This window comes from Salvelinus fontinalis, chromosome 31 (genome assembly GCF_029448725.1).
Source record: "Salvelinus fontinalis isolate EN_2023a chromosome 31, ASM2944872v1, whole genome shotgun sequence".
Taxonomy (NCBI): Eukaryota; Metazoa; Chordata; class Actinopteri; order Salmoniformes; family Salmonidae; genus Salvelinus; species Salvelinus fontinalis.
The window spans coordinates 38101601-38117184 of NC_074695.1; the positions used below are offsets into that span (position 1 = coordinate 38101601).

Sequence of the window (15584 nt, forward strand, 5' to 3'; positions counted from 1 at the left end):
TTCTCCTAGACCAATCACTCCTCGTCTCCATGACTAATCAATCCTCCTCTACCATGACCAATCAGGCCTCTTCTCCATGACCAATCAGGCCTCTTCTCCATGACCAATCAGGCCTCTTCTCCATGACCAATCAGGCCTCTTCTCCATGACCAATCAGGCCTCTTCTCCATGACCAATCAGTCCTCTTCTCCATGACCAATCAGGCCTCTTCTCCATGACCAATCAGGCCTCTTCTCCATGACCAATCAGGCCTCTTTTCCATGACCAATCAGGCCTCTTCTCCATGACCAATCAGTCCTCTTCTCCATGACCAATCAGTCCTCTTCTCCATGACCAGTCAGTCCTCTTCTCCATGACCAATCAGTCTTCTTCTCCATGACCAATCAGTCTTCTTCTCCATGACCAATCAGTCCTCTACTCCATGACCAATCAGCGCTCTTCTCCATGACCAGTCAGTCCTCTTCTCCATGACCAATCAGTCCTCTTCTCTATGACTAATCAGTCATCTTCTCCATGACCAATCAGTGCTCTTCTCCATGACCAATCAGCGCTCTTCTCCATGACCAATCAGCGCTCTTCTCCATGACCAGTCAGTCCTCTTCTCCATGACCAGTCAGTCCTCTTCTCTATGACTAATAAGTCATCTTCTCCATGACCAATCAGTGCTCTTCTCCATGACCAATCAGCGCTCTTCTCCATGACCAATCAGCCCTCTTCTCCATGACCAATCAGTCCACTTCTCCATGACCAATCAGTCCTCTTCTCCATGACCAATCAGTCTTCTTCTCCATGACCAATCAGCCCTCTTCTCCATGACCAATCAGCCCTCTTCTCCATGACCAATCAGTCCTCTTCTCCATGACCAATCAGTCTTCTTCTCCATGACCAATCAGTCTTCTTCTCCATGACCAATCAGTCCTCTTCTCCATGACCAATCAGTCTTCTTCTCCATGACCAGTCAGTCCTCTTCTCCATGACCAATCAGTTCATACTGTCAGTAGTCCTGTACAGAATCCAGACCCCAGCACCAGGTTGGTAGTAGGCAACGCGAAAGTTAACAAGTTGTGATCCTAGCTTCTTTTTGTTCTCTCTTCTTCCCGAGCAGGTGTGTGGCTCTGATGGGGTGACCTACGCTGACCAGTGCCAGCTGAGGACCATTGCCTGTAGGCAGGACAAGCACATCACAGTGGAACGCTTTGGCCAGTGTACAGGTGAGCCCCGTTTGTCCTCCATACATCATACTAGAGGATGTCCAACTCCTGTAGTCAGCCCCATATCAAAAGATAATGAGTAATGCCACAGGCATCGGAAAGACCAACTGTCCTCTCTCTCTCTATCTGGCTCCTTGTCAAAGACAATGGACTAGAGGATATGGGTTGTGTCCACTTTGGGTTTGGTGCCATATTGCGTCACTGTCTCTTTCACTGGTTTCAGTTTGTCTGTGAATATCCGGCATAGTTATACTTAGAAGTACATCAACTTTACTTTACACGTTACTGTAGTAACCCCTTATACGGTCAAACTGTTTTAAAAACACTTTTTGAGACTGATTTCACAAGATATCATCAAGTGTTTTTATTGTAGCGTGTGTGGGCATATAGTGTAGTGTGTGTGTGGGCACTATATGACAATAATTAGCAGTAAAGCACAAGGTTTCTCTGTGGCCACCGGTTGTGGAAATAACAAACAGCTGGCTTGTCGTCACATACCTGTGAGCACACACGATGACAGCTGAGGCTCTTTACCCATTATCCTCCCTGCTTGGGATTGCGGTGTCACTGCGAGTGAAATCAACACCGTGGCTGACAGAGAGGAGCAAGGAAGAGGGAAAACAAAGCCTTGGGAGAGAAATTAGGTGCTCCCCTGTAGATAGAGATGCTGCTGTTTGGATGGAGCCTGAGCCACAGATTCCCCAGAAAGGAGTGACATTTCACTGTTTGATACCCTGCAACCCTGTGCGGATTAGGGAGGTTAGCTCCCAAAACCTCTGTGGGGAATCCTTCGATCCCTGTCGCATCTTTTAGCTGGATGGAGTGCACCACTTCACTGAGTGGTATAGTGTGCACTGGGACAAGCGCCAAGGCCGTGGCTTTCATGTACGATGGACGTGTTGAGCCGAGCACCAACAAGCGTCACAGCAGGGCCCGCGAGGACAGCATGGCACTGGGAAGGCGCTGGCAGGCGGGCACAGGAAGGTTGGCCATGGGCCAGCGTCAGGTGCCTAGCATCTCGCACAGGAAAACGTTTGCTCACCTCATCGCTTGCGCCCACAGATCAGACGTGGGCAAAAAACAGCAATTCGATGAATTCTCTTCCTCCCTGCTGATCTTGGTGCGGTTTGTCAGGCCTAAAGTTAGGTGCAATGCTTCAGGGGCTCCACCTCAATACCCTAACCAAGGCTTCTGAAATAGAGCTGTGGCAGACTCATACATGCAGGTACACAGGAGTAACAGTAATTTTCTCTATAAGAGGCCAACAGCATTTTGATAGGCCCGGAGCATCTGGTGATTAGAGATTCGTTACTGGTGAAATTCACTCCCGTCTCGTTCTCTGTTGCCTGGCGATGGAAAGGGAAAGAGGATACCTAGTCAACACAACTGGATGCATTCAACCGAAATGTGTCTTCCGCATTTAACCCAACCCCTCTTAATCGGTCCCCGGGGAGCAGTTGTTGTTGGGGATTAACTGCCTTGCTCAAGGGCAGAACGGCAAATTTTTCCACCTTGCCGGCTCAGGGATTCGAACCAGCGACCTTTCAGTTACTGAACCGCTAGGCTACCTGCCGCCCACATGAGACATGTAGTATGTAATTCCTTACCTCGTGTGTAGCCTTATTCGGAGGGAGAAAGAGTTGTAACAGAGAGTTGTAACTCTCTCTCTCTCTCTCGCTGAGCCTGAGGGGAAAGCTAGATGAACACGACGGGCCTCCGACTTGTCACAGCAGTTCTTTTCATTTCTTCCCTCGGATGCGGTCGCGCCATGGGTAGCAGGCTCCTCCGCCGCCCCCCTGTTGGGGGTTAGAGCGCGAGCTCATTTCACGTGTGACTGGGTGCAAATTAGCATTAGCAGTGCTCCACCCTCCTCCCGCCGCCGCCCCTCGTCTCCCGCTGATCTGATGCAGCTCTTAGTAAGAATTACAGAAATAACTTCAATGCTAACATCCAGCATAGAAGCACTACTGAGGGCCTATGCCATTCCTACAGAAACCATAGTCGAGCTACAAGGCTCCTTGGTCTGATGTAACTCTACCGTCGTATTGTACGTCAGTGCTAATGGCTCCACACTGAAGCATGTTTTGCAGAAAGTACATCAAATGACTACTGCTGTTATCTGACCCATCTCTCAGGCACTTTTGAGTCTGCTCTATACTACACAGCATTACTGCTTCTGGCTATGTAGCCCATCTCAGAGCTAGATGAAGCAATCCAGGGGAAAACCGGTGAAAGCGTGAAAGGTACAAGCCATTAAAAGATGGTATTTGAACGAATGACAAACTTCTGGCACCGATCTTGTCCAGAAGTTGGCCAGTGGCCTGGTTCTCCCATATGGTGTCATCACCTCTACTTTTGCGGCAAATTGGCAGTGAACACAAGCATATGGCATCATCAGTTTTCTGCCTGAATGTTAGTCAGGGTTCTCTTGTCTTATACGCCTCTCCCTCAATCCTCCCTTTTTCCCAGATTAATTTGTATTTTTTTCTTTCTCTCTCTCTCTCTCTCTCTCTCTCTCTCTCTCTCTCTCTCTCTCTCTCTCTCTCTCTCTCTCTCTCTCTCTCTCCTCATACTTTCCCTCTTCTTAACTTGTTCGGCCTATTTCCTCTGTCTCTCTGTTCCTGTCTCGGACTCTTTCGTGTTCTCTTTCTCCCCCTTCGCCCCTGTTTTTCTCCCTCTTCCATTTCCTCTCGACTTTCCAATATCAGATTCCTCCTCCCCACTGATCATGGCAGACACTGCAAACAATCTTAATAACCGCCTTTCAAAGATAACTACATAGCCCAGACAAGTGAAGATGACAATGATTTTTCTCCCGCCCGCCCGCCGATAAAACTGCCTGCAAATGGAGCGTTAAACCTGATTAAGGAAAGCTTCCACTGAACTGACTACACTGCCAGTTGTTCTTCCCATCTTTCTTTCTCTCGCTTTCTCTTTTTTTTCTTTTACCCACCCATCCTGGTGCATTTGCCGCCAACGGATGCCGTATCCCAGACACCCGCTCCCCTGGTGCCGCCAGACGCAAGGCTTGGCACATGAGTGACAGGTGTAGCCAAGAGGAAAAGCAAAATGTGCCACCGCCTCGCTCACGGCAATAGCAATCGCTGCTGCACTCTCAGGGCTAGGCTGACATACTGTATCTCTCCAGGCTGGCTCCTCTGCCTCCTCCTCTAGAGCCTAGCAGGGTGGAAGATAGCGGGGTGCCTGGCTGATAATATCCAGCGCTTCGTCAAGGTATCACATTTCACACTTCACAACGTAATTGCCGATCAAATAAGAGATTATTAGTGTGCAATTAAATCCTACTCATAATGTTAGCCGAATTCAAATGAGTTTTTTCTTTTCCCCCTCCACACACAATGGATGGGGTAGGAGCGTCAGTATCGTTATGCATGGCTGGCTCGCTGTCATCCAAGCAGCTACACTTCATAGTGTCTCAATCCCCACCAGCTCTCGACTCACCTCTCCCCCTGGGGATGTTTTGTATCGGTTCTAGCCGAGAAATGTTTGTCTTTATACCAAAGCCTTGCATGGATAATGGTGGTCACAGCTCAAATTTTTAAAAAGTGGGTCTCTCTCTCCCTGCTGACGGCAGGGAAAGGGTTTCGGAGACTGTTTTTTTCGGATGGCGTGTGTGCGACTGTGTTGACAAGGCTGCCTGATGCAGCGGAGTTGACGGATGCTTGTGCGGCTGTGAGCCGAGTCTGTAGTCTTTGAAGCCAAAGCAAAACCCTGCTTTTTCTGCCCCATTTATATCAATCATTCATCACCAGAGGCCCTGGCTGTCTGTGATTAAAGCTCCACTACAGGAGGGCAACGTGTGGATATGGATACATAATTCATACCCACAGACACCAACACTGGCACATATACCTCCCCCCCCACACACACACACACACACACACACACACGCACGCGCCAGTGCAACTGCAGTGCAGCTTAACCCTATATAGGCCACGTTATTCTTCTCTGTACACAAGCAGGATGCAGTGCATTTGAATTCAACGGTATGCGGTGGTGTGAAGGACTTAAGTTAAACTCAATATTAGGAAGGTGTTTTGTATACTCAGTGTATATTCCATATTGCAATGAGACTGGCCTGTGCTTCCTGTATGTCGATCAGTATTGGGTGCTCAGGTGCCTGAAATGACCTTAACACGCAAGACTGAACCATAAACGGTACAACATTTAAAAACATGGAGAGGGTGGGGGGTTGAAGGTGTACATGGGGGCTATAAGGTCAGAAAAAAACAAAGCATTTCCATCTTTGCTTACCCATTCATCCATCCCTTGCTTCCTCTCCTCCCCTTCCTTCCTTCCCCATGCAGAAAGCATCATAGAGCCGGCCGGCCGACCCACTCTTTACCCCCCCACCTCCCACGCCGCCGCCACCACCCCCTCCACCGCCCACGTCAGGCTCACGTCGCCGCACTACGGCGCATCACTCTCTCCTTGGGACGATGATCAAACGGAGGGGCCCCCGGCCTCTTTCGTGGAAGCCTTGCCGCCCCCCATGGCCACGGAGAGCGCGCTCACTACCAACCGCCCCGTCACCACCCCCCGCCACTCACCTCACTCCACCACCCCCCGCGTGCCCAGCCATACCAGCCCTGGCTCCTCCTCTACCGCCTTTGAAGACTCAGGGAGCGGCGAGCCCAGCGGAGACGACCAGGTGGCGGAAGAGGAGGAGAATGAGGAGGAAGGTAGCGCCTTCGGCGTTCTGGAGGCGAGCGGAGAGGAGCCAGTTGGTAAATCAAAGCTCTTTCACTTCATTACCCATAATGCTGCTCTGCTCGAGGTCAGAGGTCAGAGTGGGAGGAAAGGGTTGAATATGGGCCTCTGACCTGACTCACGGTTTGATATGTCTCATTGCTACATCATAAAACATTTGAACAGGTCACTATCTGATATTATACAACCATCATAGAGGTGTGCATTTTCAAAGTGTGCTTTGCTTGCAGTTAGGACTAATCCAAATGTTAGGCAAAGAAATACCAGAATGCATCTAAACCCAAGACTGTTGTTACCGTATCCTCCATTCTTTCAAAATAGAAAGCTATTATCACATTGGAAAAGTTTCTCTCACCACGTAACTGATTTAGTAGAATTGGAAAACAGAAAAGCTGATGAGGTTATTGGCTTATGTCGGGGGATTGTTTCAAGCCTGAGTTGTTAGCTTGATAAGAATATCTCTTACCTTGTCATTGCTACATACTGATACGGAAACACGACTCTCTTTCTACACACTAAAATCCCTCTACTGCATTCTGGCCTTATAGCTAAACCACTCCACGATGCACCACACTTCAGAGACTGCTAGACGAACCCTCTACAATCAGTTTTTTTACCATTCCAAAGCTCTGTGACCCCTCAGTTGCCCAACAGCGTGCTGTGACACTCCTGAATTGATGGAACACAAGCCTCTGCACTTCCTCAGTCGCTTACCCCCCTTGCAGATTTATTCTCTTGTCAGCAGTGGACCGGAGTGCCCATGGCCTGTCTGCCAAGGAGACCTGGGTCTCCTGTCTGTGTGTGTGCATGAATGCTTGTGTGTGTCTAAGTCTATGTGTGTGTGATTGGGGGGAGGGTTTGCGGTGGGTGGATGTTTGTTAGCCAGTTCCATGGCTCTGGAAGTGAAGCAATACATAGTCTCTGAGCCGTAGCACCCCCACCCCCCACCCCCCCACCCCCCACCCCCCCACCCCCCACAACTTAATCGCCATGCCCATAAAGATGCCCCGTAGATTCTAACCTCCTCCATCCCTCCAACTCCTTTTCCACAGTCGTTTCTCCAGGAACGCAGCGGCTGTCCCGGCGGCTTCGGTTTTGCTCACGGGGGTGACGGCGAGAATCGTTGAAGAGACAGCCTGACGTCTTTACGACTTATTCAGTGAGCCGCGGTTCTTTGCTCGCCGATCATTTCTAATCTCGGGGTGACCGCAAAGCTGCTCCTCAGAGAACACCGAGCCCCGTAAGAGAGAAACGGTTGCAGGTCATTACCTCACGTACTGTGAGAGTAGCCACTTTACCCCGTTGGAGACAGCCAGGGTACTCCTAGATTTACAGCAATGTTCTCTGGGACAAAGACTTGGAGATAGCCATCGCCCAATCAGTAGAAAGTTAGCGATCGCCCAATCAGTGGAAGAGATTAGCTGTTTCTGTGGTTATTTACCTGCCCTCGTCACAAAGTACTTAGTGCCATTATTATGGTCTGCACACTATTATGTAGCCACTACAGGAGGGTTCACATTATGCAGATGAGCTCCAGATGCAGCTATTTGAGGCTGGGGTTAAGAGGGCGTGATGAATTGTTATGAACCGTTGTGAAGTGTTATTAATCATTATGAAGCGTCTCCTCCCCAGACCCCACAGCCGCGGCCACCACCATCCCCACGGCGGAAGATCGCTCGTCGTGTGACAACACTCCCTTCGGCTGCTGTCCTGACGGCAAGACGGCCTCCAGCAGCTCTGAGGGAGCCAATTGCCCCCGTAAGTAACCCCAAAACCTCCCTCCTCTTCCCCCCTCCTCCCGCTCCCCTCCCCGACCTCCCCACCCCCCTTCTTCAACTCCGTAAGGAGGCACATATTTTGAATATGAAACATTATGCTCATATTGAATCTGGAGCTACATTGCTTCGTTCTCGCCACGCAAACAGCAACGTAAATAGTCACTACCGTCCATGAAGTGCATTATGTCAAACCACATTTGCAGCACGCCACATCACGAATGAGGAAACGCATCGTGAATATCCTTGTATGTCGGCTGTGGCAAGGCGCTAATGATGATGTCACACCCGCCCATCACCGATCGATCGATAGCTCATTCAGCCAAACTGTTACCAATAATAGAGCGTCTCGCGCCTTAATCAATATGCCGGACCTATTTCTCCTACCGAGTTAGGCCTGTCACCCAGATATCACAGTCATTAGGATGGAAATGACAAGTCTGTGGCGACCAGCCAGGTGCGATATCTATCAGCAAAGCGTCTCGCTCTATTTTTCTCCTGTATTGACAAAGTGTCAGTGATCTCTCTGAGAGGAGCTAACCGCTAGTCGCTAACACCTATCGTCTGAAGCCTCAGATGGCAGCGTTTATCGGGCGATATGAAGTTATCAGAAGGTGTGGAGAAATTGTAGTGGTGCACCGTTGGACATAGCGATTGTGTTTTTTGTTCCGTTAACTGTACAAATCCCCACAGTACACCAACAAAAAAATGATGCATCCACGTAGTCGCAAGATTTTATTCGGGGTAGCCAAGATAAGCATCTGTGGGAGTGATTCTACTTACTAATACTTTGTTGCCACATCATTTAACCATCTGAAAAGTGTAGTACTGTATGTTATGCTAAGTTTTATATATTTGAATGAAGAAGTCATGTGCATGATTTCCCATGTAATACTACACTTCCAATGCAAGTTGCAAGAGGCGAGTTAAACTTCGACGAGGCCTTGTAACTTTCACAGTTCAAAGTGATCTGATAGTCATCCCTCTCTTCGTCCGTCACGGATCCTGCTCGTCTGATGTTTGTCTTCTCGATCTGATCTATCTCTCTCCTCCCGTCTTTTTTCTCCTTCCCATCCAAACCTCCCCATTTGCTCCTTGTCGATAGCCGCCCCGTTAGAATTGAACCGATGTGCGACCAAAACAAGTCCTTATCATTGTTATCATGCAATTGTAACCAGCCTATGTTAGTCACCGGTTTGGCGACATTAGGAGACAATTACGGCTATCTGTCACGATAATCATACAAGTGCTCTTCCCTTTTTCCCAGGCAAACTCCGAGCAAGGCACCATGATTGATTTGGGCAATTTGTTCGGCGAGCCACGGCATGAAACCTCAGCATCAGTGCCTCCTTCTCTCCTCCTTTCTGCTTTATTATACTCTTCTCTTTCACGTTGTCTTCAGTGTCGCTGGCACTGTGTTGGCGGAACAGAAGCGAGAGGCCATAGGGGGTTGATGGGTTTTGAACAGGGAATGGGGATGTTTAAGGGAAAATGGGGGAATGTCTTTGCCAAAGCCAGGGACTTTGAACAGTTTCTTCATTTTAACTCTGTGTGTTGTCTTGTCTGTCTAACTGATCTTTCTCTACTCAGTCCTCCGTGCCTCTGCCAACTTTTGGGACGAGTCTCGGTCTGGTAAACTCCAGTCCATTCCTCCACCCCTTCCGCTTCTCCTCCTCCTCCTCTTCCCTTCTTCTTTCACTCCTCCATATCCCACAATCCACACTTTCCACTTTCACCGCGGCCAGTCACAGGCTCCACCCCAACTCCCTACAGCCCCACCCACCCACCCAACCAACCAACCAACCAACCAATCAACAACGACCACACTAACCCTCCTTCCCACATATGCACACACACTCCATCACTAACCCCAGACTGGCACTACCCCAAACGGTTACTGTCTGAAGCTGAGGGCGGGTGGTTGGAGGCACCGCATGCCTCACAGGCACGGGAAGTAGTGTTTTTCTAACATGTGACACCATTTCCTGCCAGCCACCATGAGGTTCAGCGGCTTCCTGCACCTAGACCAGGTGGAGGGCCAGGAGGTGTTCTACACCCCTGAGATGGAGGATCCCAAGTCTGAGCTGTTTGGGGAGACGGCCAGGAGCATCGAGAGTGCTGTGAGTAGCAGCACTAGGAGCCATAGATAGGCTACATTCAGTGGTTCATCGTCAGTCTGTCGAGAAAGTGTACTTTGTCAAAGATAGGGCTGTGCGCGTGCATGTATGCTACTCGCCTCCAACAGCCATGCCAGCTGTTGAATTGGTATCACTGGCCCCCGCCGGGGCCTAATCTACCGCCTCACAACACTGTGTGTCTGTGTGTGTGTGCATCGTACTCCTCGCAGGGGCCAGTTGTGGCATTAGATAGCGACACAATGCCCCCTCTAGCCCTCTGTGTGTGTCTGGTAGAGACTGTGTGTGTGTGTCTGGTAGAGACTGTGTGTGTGTGTGTGTGTGTGTGTGTGTGTGTGTGTGTGTGTGTGTGTGTGTGTGTGTGTGTGTGTGTGTGTGTGTGTGTGTGTGTGTGTGTGTGTGTGTGTCTGGTAGGGACTGTGTGTGGATATCACCTAAGGTGAAAACTAGAGAGGGGGAGAAGTGGCCATGTGTCTGGGTCAGTGTGCCGGTGGGGGGATTTTGAGAGGCCTGGCTTGTGTCTTGGCACACACACGCACACACACTGAATGTAGACACAGATTGGCTTTGCCACACTACCTGCAGTTCCATCCTCCACACAGCAGGGGCTCCCTGTGCAATAATTCCAGCATACTATTATGGATAATGGAATACAGTTTGGAAAGAAGTGGAGTGGGAGTGTTGTCTCTCGCCCCCGTACGAGCAATGTTAAGTGAACAGAGGAGGAAGAGAACAGCAGAACTAAGTGTACGCTTCAAGATCATTTGAAATGTGGGTTAGCAGCGATAAGCACTGATTCAAATTAGGTCAGGCTCTTGGTACAGTACCGTATGTCTCCCTTAAGGTATCAACTTGAGTCGGTCGAGTGAGATACATTATGAATGTTATTCTCTGTTTAGTAGGGAAGCATGAAGCCATGTGGATGGTGTACAGTTCAGCTATTTCCTTCCTGACAATGATTTAGACCTCGTATGGGCACCAAAAGCACACACAGTGTGAATCGGAAGCTAAACCAATCAGCAGCCAGCGTGCATCATGCTTACCTGACATTTACAACTGTCTCTGTTCATGTAATTATTCCCCAGGCCCAATGGGGTTCTACACAGTTGTAGACCTATCCACTGACATAGGTGCATCCCAAATGCCACCCTACTCTCTATATAGTGCATTACTTTTGACCAGGGCCTATAGGGACTAGACCCACATTTGGGATGTAGATATAGTCTTCCCCATTCTTCTGGAGAATGAGTTCACTGCACTCAAATTGAACGAGCCACTGCACAGAGCTTATTGCCTCGCTCATTGATCATTGCTGGGTATTTATTAGGCACAAAAGGAACAAACGGACTGAAACAGACTACCTGAACTTGTCCAATAAGAAATGCTTGATTTAGTTCTCCTTTGCAAAATGTATTACTTTGGTGTGTACTAATCAATGTGTGTTTCTTCCTCCCTGGCTCAGCTGAACGAGTTGTTCCGGAAGTCAGAGGTGCAGAAGGACTTCATGAGTGTCCGCGTCCGCAGCCTGGCTCCCAGCAACTCCATCTTGGCCTTCGTCGAGGCCCACTTTGACTCAGGTAACACAGAACAGGACAGTTTTGGGGAAAATCATGGTAAAAAGAAGAGTTTGGTTCAGTGGTGAAGGTGCATAAAGGAATTCAGATATGACGTCATCTTCTCAGCACTATTCCTTCATCTTTTCAGCACTATTCATTCATCTTTTCAGCACTATTCCTTCATCTTTTCAGCACTATTCATTCATCTTTTCAGCACTATTCATTCATCTTTTCAGCACTATTCATTCATCTTTTCAGCACTATTCATTCATCTTTTCAGCACTATTCATTCATCTTTTCAGCACTATTCATTCATCTTCTCAGCACTATTCATTCATCTTTTCAGCACTATTCATTCATCTTTTCAGCACTATTCATTCATCTTTTCAGCACTATTCCTTCATCTTCTCAGCACTATTCATTCATCTTTTCAGCACTATTCCTTCATCTTTCCCAGCACTATTCATTCATAAACTAAGGTGCATGACATGGTTCAATGTGCCAATAATTCGGCACAATCAACTTAAAAACATTTTTTTTTAAATTGCTGCCGTCTTGGAGCTAAAATTGGGATGATGTATACTGTGCTAATGCACATACAAAAATAATAATAACGGAGAGCACTGTACAATACAGCAAACTTTGCAAATGAGGCATTTGTGGTAAGTACATGGGGCCGCCATCATAATACACCTGGAAACTTCAAATCAAACATTTTCTGTAAGAAAGTATTGAGGAAAATTCCTTTTGGAATTTCAGTTTACTTCCTGAATTGACTGAATTCACATGGAGTTGACCCCAACCGTGATAAAAACACTTGTTTACTGTATGACAAATGTACTGTTATGGCTAATGGTACACAATCTTTAAAAAAGACTGTTTCTAAATCCCTTTTTCAATAATCACATAGTATGCCATCATATATAAATGTTAGTGACACTTTTGTTACTGGTTAGGCTGCGGTCTTTATGGAAAGTGTCAAAATGATCATTTCCCCTCAATGGTTATTTTTCCTTTGATACCAAATTAATCTCTCCCTCACTAACATAATTGCTACGCGTTACAACAACACTGAACGTCATTACATTTTACAAAGCACCTTGGCTTTGTAATTTTAAACCTTGGCTTTGTTATTTTCCTATTTCTTTTATTCGGAGGAGGGATATATTTGTTATTGTCAGAGCCAAAAGGGACAAAACTAACAAAACGACATCAACAATAACCAAATCCTCAGAGTGAGCTTGGTGGCGTTGTATTTTTGGAGCTGGCTTCATTTCATCCCCCCCCCCAGAGTACTGTTAGTGAGTACTGTTTTCACCAGATTTTATCAGATACAAATCTCGCCCTCCTCTTCTCTTTTTACGGGCTTCGCTCAGCGTCTTTTACATTCGCACAGGAGATGCTGCCATAAAGGCGCTCTGCTCTGGCCAGTTAAAACAGCCATCTGTGGAAAACATTATGAGAACGATTAATCTGAACCTCAGTGGAACCTTGTTGGACGGTTGGAGGACAACTGATCCCCTGGGTGTGTTGTTGTATCATAGCGACCTCGATCGCTCTCTTATAAATTCACTGTTATGAGCTAAGGAGAGGGGAGTTCATTTTCTATGTTTTAGGATATTGCTCTGCCTGCTTGTTCAGTCTTTCTCAAACCTTTCCTCTGGGACGAGACGTTTCACAGTTCTGTTTTAGCTTCATCTGATTCATTAATCAAGGGCTTGATGATTAGTTGACAACTTGAATCAGGTGTGTTCGCTCTGCGATAGATTAAATACATGGGAGCACATAGAGCAGCTGTCCTGGTTGAGTCTTGTTGTGAACGGCTTGGTCGCCCATGTTGTGCCACAGAGACCAGGTACACAGTGGAGGACATCGAGGGAGCCCTGCTCAAGCAGCTGAAGGCAGCCAAGGAGACGGCCATCATGGTGAAGAAGCCAGAGGAGGAGAACATTCGCTTCACCAACTACGGTAGGACAAGCACCTGCAGGATTGGCTTGCATTGTGTACTGTAATTACAAATGTGAAGTGGTATAAGGAGATGAAATGTATAAAAATTATTAAATAAAATGAAGGCATGATTAGACGTTTTTTGGTCGTTGAATAAAAAAAAGTCCAAGACTTACGCTCTCCTTGACATTTGCTGTCTCTCTGAAAGTCTCTCTCTCTCCATCAGGCCTCTCCTCCCTCCCCTACTTCACCACAACCACCGTTACAACGGCCACAGCCACCACCCCCACCGCCAGCCCCTCCCCCTTCATCACAAGCCGTCCCCCGGGCACCACCCGCCGCCCTTACACCAGCCGCCGGACCACCACCGCCCCCTCGCCAGTGACCACCCCGGCCCCCACTACTACCATCACCCCCCTCCACAGGACCAGGCCTGTGCCCCACCACACCAAGGCCCAGCGGCCCTGCGACTCCCACCCCTGCCGCCACGGGGGCACCTGCGAGGACGACGGTGCCGACTTCACCTGCATCTGCCCCGCCGGGAGAGGGGGCGCCGTCTGCGAGAAACGTGAGTGTGGAGCCCCCCTCCTTCCTTCCTTTGACCCACACACAGACACACGCAGACACACACGCAGACACACACCCTAGGTAGTTTCTCTTCAGAGTTTGGGTCAGTGACATTAATGATCTTTGAAAAGGAGTTGGAATGAAATGCATAAAGTTCAACACAATCCCATAAGAGAACATTAGGTTCCTATTGATGTCCTGAACTGACAGTGCTGAGCTAGAACTGACCCCCTACCGTGCATTAAAGACAAAACCCAAATCCATACAGCTTATATTAGATTCCAATCTATTTGACTCAATAGACATCCAGCATCTACCAAAGTCCCTACACCCGCTATCTAAATAACCAATGAGGTTAGCGACCACTGAGCACTTTACCAATCAACGCTAAAGTAAACTCATATCAAATCAGCGTCTGCTGCGCCGAGCCACAAAATCAAGCTTGGAGTGCCGTCGGAGCACTCTGAGCCTTTTTCCTTCGTTTCTCCCCTTTGGTGGTCTGATAAGGAACCACCTCACACAGCTGCATCTTAACATAATTGACCCTAATTTCTTTGATAGGGATTAGTTGGTAGAAATCAGTGTGTGTTTGAGTCGGAGTGCGTGTGAGTGGCTAAGTGACGGCTGCGGCACAACACCGTAGCCTCCCTTGGATCAATCAAATCATTAGATGAGAGGATTTCATCAACCACCATTCTCCCGAGACGGAGAGAGACGGCTCAGGAGTCTGTTGAGTTTGGCGAAAAGGATGATAATGATGATATAATAGTGTGTGTGTGTGTGTGTGTGTGTGTGTGTTACAAAAGTCTGATTATAAAGTCGAAAATACGTCATCATGCTGTCTTTTCCTACCTGACGATACACACTAGCACACATTCTGTTAGTCACGGGTTCTCTCCTTCCGTCTGTTTGTTGGGCCAGAATAGCTCAACTAGGCTCTTGTCTCCAACTGTTTAACATGTACAGACCATAGAGTTGGAAAGAGGGCCCACCCCTTATCTTTGCCATTGTCTCTTCTGCCACAGGCTTTGTGGTTATCGTGTTTACCTCTATCCAACTCTATGGTACAAACATTACACCTTATACAGTATGTGACACCCTCCCATCGCCCCTGTTTTCTTAGTGATCAAGTACTTCATTCCGTCGTTCGGTGGTAAGTCCTACCTGGCCTTTGACACCATGAAGGCTTACCACACGGTCCGCATTGCCATGGAATTCAGGGCCGCCGAGATGACGGGCATCCTCCTCTTCAACGGCCAGGATGGCAAGAAGGACTTCCTGTCTCTCACCCTGGTCAACGGCAAGGTGGAGCTCAAGTGAGTTGATGGGAGGAGGGGATGAAACAGAAAGTAATAAACCAGGAAGAGGTTCAGTTAACTTCTTATGGCTGCATCCCGCTAACGGGATCGATATGACAACAGTGAAAGTGCAGGGAAATCAGAAATCTCATAATTAAAATTCCTCAAACATACATGTGTCTTATATCATTTTAAAGGTAATCTTGTTGTTAATCCCACCAAAGTGTCCGATTTAAAATAGGCTTTTCAGTGAAAGCACTACAAACGATTATGTTAGGTCACCACCAAACCACAATAAGCACAGCCATTGTATTAATACATGAATCTCTCTCTCTATTTACACATGTGTATTAATACATGAATC

General features: G+C 48.0%; 1 protein-coding gene across 10 annotated transcripts in view; it reads left to right on the forward strand.

Annotated features, from left to right (window-relative positions):
- The window catches only part of LOC129830187 (agrin-like), a 283228-nt gene that overhangs the window by 235000 nt on the left and 32644 nt on the right, over positions 1-15584 (forward strand). For 9 of the 10 annotated variants that reach the window (XM_055892528.1, XM_055892531.1, XM_055892530.1 and 6 more), the window contains 8 exons: positions 1106-1211; positions 5540-5959; positions 7575-7700; positions 9710-9837; positions 11315-11429; positions 13257-13376; positions 13582-13923; positions 15046-15238. In XM_055892528.1, coding sequence (XP_055748503.1) covers positions 1106-1211; positions 5540-5959; positions 7575-7700; positions 9710-9837; positions 11315-11429; positions 13257-13376; positions 13582-13923; positions 15046-15238 — 1550 coding nt within the window. The remainder of the gene's footprint in view (positions 1-1105; positions 1212-5539; positions 5960-7574; positions 7701-9709; positions 9838-11314; positions 11430-13256; positions 13377-13581; positions 13924-15045; positions 15239-15584) is intronic. The other variant, XM_055892536.1, reaches the window with a different exon arrangement.